General features: G+C 41.0%; 1 protein-coding gene across 1 annotated transcript; it reads left to right on the forward strand.

Moving 5' to 3' along the window:
• Positions 1-70: 70 nt before the first annotated feature.
• HMGN1 (high mobility group nucleosome binding domain 1) lies at positions 71-7,670 on the forward strand. The gene is made up of 6 exons (XM_050915051.1): positions 71-218; positions 679-711; positions 816-845; positions 939-989; positions 4,098-4,229; positions 6,781-7,670. The coding sequence occupies exons 1-6, from the start codon at positions 204-206 to the stop codon at positions 6,826-6,828; spliced, it is 309 nt and encodes a 102-aa protein (XP_050771008.1). The 5' UTR covers positions 71-203; the 3' UTR covers positions 6,829-7,670.
• The last annotated feature ends 2,467 nt before the right edge of the window (positions 7,671-10,137 follow it).

Here is a 10,137-nt window from a genome sequence, read left to right on the forward strand (position 1 = left end):
CAATCCGGCTGGATCCTGTTGCGGTGCCGCTGGCGCTGCTGGGATGGGGGGGGGAGGGGGGGGCGGTTTCCCTGCGCAGCGAGGCTGGCTTGCCCGTCAGCCGCAGCGGCTCGCCGTGAGGCACCCAGCGCGCGCAGCAGCCGGGCGGGAGCCGCCGCAGCTCCGGGGGTCGCGGCCGGGAGCCGCCGCCGCGCAGCCTCGCCATGCCGAAGAGAAAGGTGAAGTGGGCGGGAGCGAGCGGGGCCGCCGACAGGGAGCCGCGCTGCCCGGGGCGGCCCCGCGCCACCGCCGCAGGGACGGGCGGGTGCGGGGGAGGGACGGGCGGTCCGACTGCGCGGGGACGGGGCTCGGAGGGAAGCGGCCGCTCCGCGGGCACCGGTGCGGCGGCCGCCAGCGCTCACTGACTGCGGCCGGCACCTCCCCTCGCCAGCCAGCTCCCTGACCCCTGACGGGGGCCCCGCTGGGGGCGGGGGGCGGCAGCGGCGGTGTCTGGAAGGTTCGGCGGGGGCTCGCCGGGCGCCTGGCCTCTCCGGGACTCGAAATCCGAAAGCAGCGGCGTCGGGAAGGGGCGGGCGGGGGGGCGGGTGAGCGGCGGCGTCACGTGCCCGCCCCGCCATCCCGCCCCGCCGCCGGCCTGAGGCGCCTGCGCCGCCTGACGCGCGCTGTTTGTGTTGGCAGGTGACGGTGGCGGACGGGGAGGCTCCCGAGGAGGTAGGTGCCCGGGGCAGGGCGGCGGGGGGCCAGGCGGGGCCCGCTCCCGGGCCGCTCTCGGCCCGCCCCCTCACGCCGTTTCTCTCTCTTTTCCCTGTCTGTAGCCGAAGAGGCGATCGGCGCGGCTGTCCGCTGTAAGTACAGGAGCGAGAGGGGGGGTGTCTTCCTCTACCGAAAAGGGGATTGCCGAGGGCTGAATCTCTCCCTTACTTGTTCTTTCTCCTCAGAAACCCGCTCCTGCCAAAGCAGAGCCGAAACCAAAAAAGTTAGCGGCAAAGGTGAGAGTCACTGGGAAGAGGGGAGGGAGAGGAGGTGGTCGAGTTCGTTGTGCAGGTGCCCGGTGGCGTCCCATTTTGTGTCGTCAGTGCACGGTGTCTGAACGTTTTTACCCATCTTCGCATGTTCCTTGTGGGAACACTCATTTAGCTGAAGTATCGTTTTCAGATGTTTCTGCCAGTATCTACAGGTACATTCCGGCACTGTTTGAGTAGATCCTTGTTAAGCACTCAAAGTGTTGCGTAGAAATGTGGGCACCGATTCATGGGTGTGAGATGGCAGTTTGGTACTGAGCAGAACTACTTGAACGTTGAAGTAACTGTACATAGCATTGTATTTCATCACTGTAAAAAAGGGGATAAAATATACTCACAACTTAAGTGGTGTGTTAGGACAGGGAAAAAATACTTGAATACTTAGGCAGCCATTGAAAAAGATCTGAGTTTCCATTCATGTAGTCTAGCTTTCAGGTCTTTGTGTGTATGTAGGTAAGCCTGGTTTAGTATGATCTTTCAGTTTTTCAGTATAGCCTTCACAGTGCCAATAACAGAGGTGTAAAATTCTTTGTTTCTTGGGAGAAATAAAAGAGGCTGTGTATCTGTTGGCTTGTTGGTAGATGTGTTTTTAAGGGTTCCTTTGTGATTATAAGCTTTTCTTCTTAATGTATGGATTAAGAGCATTTGAAATACACTAATATAGAACTCTGCTTTGCACACTTTTTGATGCTTTCATTTTATTAATCCTACTGAACAATTACTTATCAGTAATGCACCTTCATTCCAATGGTTTGAATATCAGTGCATTCCCATTCTCGAAGTGGTAAGCCTAAAGAATTTGGGGGAGGTTTCCAATTTTACTTCAGTTTTGATTCTCCTTTTTTTTTTTCCAGTGTGTGGTTTATCTGATTCTTAATGCTGCTAGTTGATGCTGACTGATAGGCATGATACTGACATGCTGCCTGTAACTTCTAGAAAGAAACATTTCCACAGTTCATAGCTGGGAACATATTCATGTAAACCAAGTACATCACAAACAATTGTCATCTTAGAATATTAAGTAGAACACCTTGCACGAGGCCCCCATGGAATGCTGCTGTAATGTGAATATGTGAACAATTTTTTTTAATCGCTATTACTATTGGTAATTCAAATAAATGTATAACTTGGTTTACATTTGATCCTCTTTGTTCTAAAACTCATGCTGTCACTAAAATCTTTTGTCATTTGGAAACTTTCTCACTGTTAATGTAAAAATCTCTTTTTTTCTGATTGCGTTTTACTTCTCCAGCTTTAGTACTTTCTCTCATTTTAGCTATCTCTGGACTTTCTTTAAATCGGTTGTAGCAATATTTCACTGTTACGTACCAGTCAAATGATAGCTTTTTAATTTTGTTTTTAAATTATCTTTTTTCTGTATTTGATCCGTCAAAAGATGCTTCTTTGCATCAACTTTGTAACTTTAAAAAACTTTCCTGACAGTATTTTTTCTGGTGGGCAGAAGTTTACTCATTATGGAGTTACTTGGTGGGTTTTTTTAAAATAAATATTAATGAAGAAAAATACATTTTGACAATCAAAACACAGAAGTCTACATGTTGTGAAATTGTCTGTTACATGAATTTGTAATACTGAGTATTTTAAATACAAATACCTGTATTTGTAATTACATCTGTAATAATGCCTTTATAACTTTTTTAAAGGATTTTTTTTCACATTAGCATGTTTCAGCTGTTTTTTCTGTGCTCTTGAGCATTTAAAAAACTGTCTTTTCTAAAAATAGGAGCAAAGAATTTTTAGAGTTTTGTGGACATTGACAATTTAGTTACCTGACATAAGATGCTTCAGCATTGATTTTTTTTTTTACCTTGCATCTCTTGTATATGTAATGTAACTTATTGCATGTTTGTATCCAGTCGTGCAAAACACTTAGAACTTTTGCTCAATAGTTGCAATTGGTTGACAAAACCGTATTTTCACGAAGACAGTATTTTACATGAGCATTCATGTAAAATAGGAAGTGTATTCAGATCGCTATTAAAAAGTTGCATGTGTGAAGTAAGAAGGTTGCATGTTTTTTGTAAGGAAGAAGGCTTGGAGTGGAGATAGTATGGAATACTTCTGACCAAATGGTTTCCAATAGTAATCTGAGATACGCATTTCTACAGTACTTAAAATACGCAAAAATGAGAACTTTATTTCTTGGAGTGAATTTTAGGCCAGAAACAACAAATTAGGACATAATTTGAAGAACATACTTATGAAATGCACGCAGTATTTTTAATGAGATTAGACACATCTTAAGGTAGATCAGTGTAGTGGTCTCTTGCTTAGAGGTATAAATGCATTACATTCTCTTGCCACTTATTCACATTGTACCTGCCCAGAAAAAGTGTTATAGCTTGTCATTTATTGAAGATTTTTGTTAGTATCCTAAAGTAATGTTTGACAGATGGTGTCAAAACCAGTGCATTTATGTAATTCTGAATTGATAGGAATATTTTGTAAGTAGGGGGATCAGCTGGAGGACAGGCAAACTTTGTAGCATTTGGTTGCTGTAAGGAATGTCTGGGAGGATGTATTGCGTATTTATATGAAAGTAGCTCTCGAGCAAATACTTCTTCCCTACCCATTTAACAACAGTCATGTAGGTACAGAGGATGTGACTGAGATAGTAAGAGTAGCACTGAAAATGATACTTCCAGATGATGCATTTATTTAGGTTAGGTTACTGAAATTCCCATCTATGAACATAAGAGGAGAAAGAGTGTTTGAAGCGCTTTGTATTTACAAAGTGGAAGGACTGCATTACTGCTTTTTATGCACCACAAGGTTAAATCATATATTACAAATTGCTCTGTCTAGCCATTAGAATCTAGTTATCTTCTCATCCCAGTTTGATTCTCTCATTTTACTATCTGAAACTGTGATTGTTTGTCTATGTATAGTTTGGAAAACTTTTTTGGTAGTTGAACTATGTATTAGCTCCTTGGTTGTTGGTAGTAGCTCTTGCTGTTTAGCAAGTCCATCTTGGTTTTGTGTGTTTTTTATTGTTTTCAAAGTTTACCTAGTAGATCATAGGAATTTACTTACTGGAAATTCATTTCATTGTAGGATAAATCTGAGGACAAGAAAGCTCAATCAAAGGGGAAAAAGGGGCCTAAAGGAAAACAGACAGAAGAGGCAAACCAAGAACAGACAAAGGACAACTTGCCTGCAGAAAATGGGGACGCTAAAAGTGAGGAGGTAAAGTTGTCTGTATTCTTTGGTGCAAAGCAGCTGGATAACTTACTGTACTGGTTTGTCCAAACATCTGTCAGAAACATACGCAGTTCTTATAACAGAATCTGTTTCTGCCAAAAGAAAGATGTAGGCTATTGAAACATAAGTCGATATACCTGGAAAATTCTAGTTGCCCCAAGAAGAGTTGCAGTGATGTGATAACGGTCCCTGAAATGAAGGAAAAAGGTGAGAATCTTACCAAAGTTCCAATACAGGATAACATCCTTCAGAGAGGGGCTGTTTTCCCTGCGGGTAGGTCTTGGCAAAATAATACACACAGGGTGTACAGAGGGGATATTGCTCTGTGTGTGTGGGAGGGGTGTCTGTCTTTGGAGGGTTTGGTTTGCGTTTTGGTCTGTCTTTGCTGTTACTGGAAGAGAGGTTCCTTCTTGCTACAGAAGTTTTTTGACAGCTGCAATATTTGTGTTCTTGGGACTGGAAACAGTTTTCACTGAAAACCCAAAGTTGAAATGATTTAACCGAAGTTGAGATAACATTTGTAGGAGTCATAGATATAGACACTGCTGGTAGAAGGGACAGGTTGGTGCAGGGATGGAAGAGAAGGTGCGAAAACTACTAATAGTTGTTGTTGCTGAAGAAATGAACGTGCCAAATCAGTCTTGGCTGTAATACTGTGGTAAAATGGCCGTGTTGCTGAAGTTTCTGGAGTCACTGATCATGTAACTTAAAACATCCTCCACGCTCTATTCTTTTTCTGGAATGTGGACATAATTTAGCTTTAAATTTAGGACAAGATCTGTAGGGAGAAGCAGTGCCTCTTACTAGGGCAGCTGTTAACAACTGGATGAAACACAAGTTTTCATGTGGTAACAGGCCTGGAATTAGTCTTAGGTTTCTGCAATATTGAATGCCTCACTCATTTTAATTAGTTCAGTGGAGTTTGCTGATCAGATAGTCAGATGATTTTGTAATTTAAATGTGTGATTCATGCTTTCTGTCTGGTTGTTGCATTGAAAAGTAATTTTTTTAAGATAGAAAAAAAGGCTATCTGAGTTCTATCACACTGATCTATCAGTGTGCAGATAGATCTTCAAGTAGAGGAAAAGAGTATTTGGTTTTTAGGTAGATGATGCGTTTTGGTGGGTGAGGAAGGTACAGGATGGTACTTGAGTGTACAAGACAACTTTGGGGTAGCAGTTTTTCATTTGCAAGCTTACAGTGTGATCTTTGTGAAAAAGTTGTGCTATCACTAGGAATTCTTTAGTGGCTTAACTTTCTGCGTAGCTCTTGGCTCTGTATTACTGTCGCATAATTTAGTCTTTTAATTTGTGCATGTAGCATTTCAGCAATACCAGCAAAAGTTAAATTTGGCAATATTTCTCAACTGGGGTCTATTTTGTACACTAGTGCAGAGACGATGTACATTTACAAGGAATGGATGATGACTTCTGGGGCGCATCTTCATGCTGGTCTCATGTTGGTCACACCAGCCAAAATTGCACGTTTAATATAATACCTAAGTCTAGAAGAGGCAGACGTATAGTCTGTCCTGTTGAGCTGTTTTAATCGGGACAGTAGTGTCAGCGATGCTGTTGTTAATCCACGATCTGGTGAAAGGCCAGTGACGACTTCAGAGACGAATGCCTGCAAATGGAAATGGCTTCCGTACTTCATCCTTCAGAAGTTTCCCCCAGGTGGCAGTAGAGACTGAACGGGTGGGTGTTAGGGTTCCTGTTTGGGTACTACTGTGATTAAACAACCTCTTCTGCTGGTGGTGCTGCAAAGCTTTGGAATAATTAAGTATAATTTTTATGTTAATACATATGTTACGTTCCTTTTTTTGACCTACGTTGCAAATGCAGCGAGTTTTCTGATCTAAATGCAGTTGTAATTTTAATCAATTAGGTTTGTATGAACTTGTTCTGAAGTTGAGGTACAGCATATAGAGACTTGACTTGAAAACAGTATAGCTCTGCTGCTACAGTTCAGTTTCACTGAAGGTATTTCTACAAAATTATGTTTAATTTAATGCAGTACCGTGTTTCTAAGTCTTAGTTACTTTAAAACATGGTAAGATTTGAGAATATGTTAACAGTGCTGCACTGAAATTTAAATGCATGAAGTGTATCTATAGTGTCTTTTCTAAACACCCTATATGCAGGGATTTTAGCTTAGTAGGTTAAAAAGCCCCCTTTTCCTGTCACAAAGGCAGTAATCATTGAAGTGGGCTTTGTTCTTTAAAAAAAAAAAAAAATCCTTTGCAGTGTGTATTGAGTAGTAACAATAGCAGCATTCTGAAATTCATCCTGATGCATCTGAGGCGATAGAAGCCTTTTCAAGACAGTTTGGTTTTAGTCGGTCATTGTCCAAGAGAAATAAGCAGATCATGACACCAGTTTATTAAGACTGTAAAGCACGGTATGTAGAAACAAGTCCTAGTTGTTCTGTATGTCAAGTTAGCTAACTTGTGCATTAAAAATACTACGAGCTAAGAGGCTGAGTCACTTAGAAACTTTCTGCATTGAAGTGTTCTGTTTTTTTGTCTTCTTTTCAGACCCCAGCATCTGATGCAGCAGTAGAGAAAGAAGCTAAGTCTGAGTAACATCTGGTACCAAGTCTTTAATTGGTGGTCCTTATACCTTTCTTCTTGTACAATTCAGAGGAATATTTTTATCAACTATTTTGTAAATGCAAGTTTTTTAGTAGTTCTAGAAAACACATTTTTAAAAAGGAGAGAATCCCCACTCAACCCATTTTTTTACATATTTAGATAAGTGTAAATGCTTTTCTAAGTGGTAAAATCATGTACTGGTTGTCTGTTTTCTATGAAACCAGAAATTAATGGCATGTTACATTAAGGAGAGGGCTTTGAAGCCTTGATTAGGCTTCACGTTCCATAGACTGTGAGGGACAGTTTTTCTATCCTATTAAATGAAGCATAACACAGATCAGACTTTGGAATTCATAACGGTATGTTGAGAATGTCTTAACATTTTAGTTATTTATCTTTATCTATGGTTGTACCATCAGTAGAATTGCTTATCTAATAAAACTGCTCCCTAGTGTTGGATTTCTTGCTGAATGATGTATATCTGTGACAAAGTTATTTTTGGTAGTTGCAGCTTTATTTTTTTTTTCCAACAACTTTGTAGCTGTGATGAGAAAGATTGGAAACTTTTATTATATCTTTAAATACTAAGTAAAAGTTTCTGCTTGGCAGACGTAACTTGTTATGTCAGTATTCGAGATACTGGAACTTCACATCCAGTTTTAAAGGACAGCTTGTCTACAAAGATCAGACAAAAAATATTTGAAATAGTCTTAGGAAGAAACCAGAATGACAGTTTTTAGATTTAAAAAACTGTGTGAATAAAAACAATTGTAAAATTGTTCATAGTGTCTGTGATCACCAAACAAAAGCCAAATAAATCTTGATTATGAAAGGATGTTTCTGTAGCTCCTGCATTGACTATGACAGCTCACAATCTAAGTGGTGTAGTTTTTGATTCTTAACCATGTTCTTAATGTTGTTAAAAATGCACTTTTCACAAGATAGGTGGTAATGCAGGGAGTGAGTAGCAAGTAGAAAACAGTAGCTGCAGTCTTAATCTGGACTTCCAGTTTGAAAGCTGATGGTCTAGTGCTGCTTCTGTTACCTTAAAAAAAAAAAAAAAAAGTCAATAATTAGTAACCATCAGATGTTTTCATCTGTTCGGCACCTAAGAGTTTGCATATGCACTCTTGTGTAAATAACTGCTTTAAGGAAGGTGCACAAAGCAATCCTCTTGAACGTTAACTGATCAGATGGTGTTGCTGTTGTGTTGGAACCATATTGGAATTTCCCCAAATCCTGCCTTAAAATCAGTAAAGCTTCAGATGTCTGGGGAAAAATGAACGTAGGCTGTGAGCTTCCCCAGGTAGCTGAGTTTATATAATGGAACCCACAGAGGACGAGCCGTGGAACAGCGTGGGCAGGAGCAGGGAGGGAAGCACAAGAAAACTTCCCTTTTGGTGCTGATGAGCTGTTAGGTGAGCTTACCGTGCTGTGAGCAAGTGTACCCACTATGTAAGGTTGCAGGTTGACAGAGCGTTGTTTCAAATAAAACATACCTGTGCTGAGAGCTAATTCATGTAGTACAAAACTGTCCTGATTCTTCCTTGCTGTATTTGAGAAAATTAAATCAATCTTGTTGAAGATTTAACAGCCTTTCATCAGAAAGGGGCGTATAAAGTATATATTGCTTAACCTTAAAATAAAAAATCAAATCTAGTACAGCATTACTTCAGTTCTCCCACAGAGTGCAGGGTTGTTTTGGGTTTTTTTTTCCCCCATTTCACATTATTTTGCTGAATTGCAGCAGGTAGTAGCATGATTTTATCTTACCAGTCTATTTGATGCCAGTCAGACAACTGTCAACCTTGTCTTGGGAGGAGTCAAGATCAAAAAGTAACGTTTGTTCTTCGTTTCTTTTTTTCCCCCCTTGACCAAGAACTTGTTTATGCTCTTAACACCTGCAAGCACAGTATCTGCTTCCTGTACATCTTTCGTGCCTTTTTCAAATTGTCATACAGTTGTTTCTAAAAAACACTTCAGTTTCACCTCTAACTTATTTTCTTAATGCTTTCATTTGAGAAAGCATTTTACCATTTTTACCTCTTCAATATTTAAGCAGCATTTAACTTTTCTTTAGCTTATATATAGGATGTCCTCGAACACTGGACCACAGTGTGCTTCTTGTCCGTTTCCACTGCAGCTGTGTTCCTAGCAGAGTGCACCTGGCTTTGGTTTCAAGTTCTTGGATATTCCAAAACTGTAAATTTATGCCACAAATTTCTAACGCCCCTGCCTTCCCTCCCCTACACCCCTTCCAGTTACCTTATTTGTTGGTTTAATTTAGTAGTAGCATGACATAGCTACACAACATTCTTTACTTTGTTTTTAGCAAGTCAAAACACCAGTTAAATGACTAATAAACTTGCAGGTAAATACCCCGAAATAACCTCTCTTGCCTCCTTTCACTGAATGCCTACTCCTCATGTGTTTTGAGTCTCTGATGTTGAGATCCTGTTGACTCTCAACATCTTCTCTGTACCATCTATTATCCACTGTTTCACTTGTGTAACTGCTCCCTAATATTTACTCGTGGGGACAGAAAGTTATTCCTTTCTTTACTACGGATGTGAAAGGACTCAGCAAGGGTAAATCAGTGACAGCTTCACTCTGGCAGGGGAGAGGAACTGTCATGCTGGAAGAAGGAAAGGACAGAGGTCGTTGCATCAGGAGCACAGGAGCCCTCGATCTGTTTTGAGCAGCGCAGCCCACCTGGTGTGGTAAAGAACGAAAGAGGCTTTCCTAATTACATAAAGTATGCCTAGTAAATACGTAGGTGAATCAACTATGAATTTTGACTGATTCTGCAGTAGAGAGATACTATTGCCTTTCTCCACATAGCATGAAATGCCAACGTGTAACCATAAAAACACACCCGTTCGGCTACTGGGAAAATGAGGAATTGTATATATTGGCACTAGATATCAGTTCTGCCTGTGGAGAATTGGAGTGGAAGGCATTTAAATTCATCTGACAAGAATTTCCGTGGGCATACTTCAGAAAAAGCATTCTTTCCCGTACGATACCGGATACATTTGCTGTGTGCAGCTAAGGAATGGTGTGACAGCTAACGCAGATTTGCATACAGCACTACGGAATACATATGTAACTGAGAACCATCCATTTCAAAATGCAATGTGAAGGGAACAAAACATGTTTCTTTGAAGTTACTCAATTGTATTTGTATGCTGCTAGTAGTGGTTCTGGTTAAGAGACTACTGTTTCATACATGTTCACGCTGCATCGTTCTGGAATTTATTTTCTGGTGTCAGCTACATCATGGCTCTTTAAAACGAACAC

Source organism: Gymnogyps californianus, chromosome 1 (genome assembly GCF_018139145.2).
Source record: "Gymnogyps californianus isolate 813 chromosome 1, ASM1813914v2, whole genome shotgun sequence".
In the NCBI taxonomy this organism is placed as follows: Eukaryota; Metazoa; Chordata; class Aves; order Accipitriformes; family Cathartidae; genus Gymnogyps; species Gymnogyps californianus.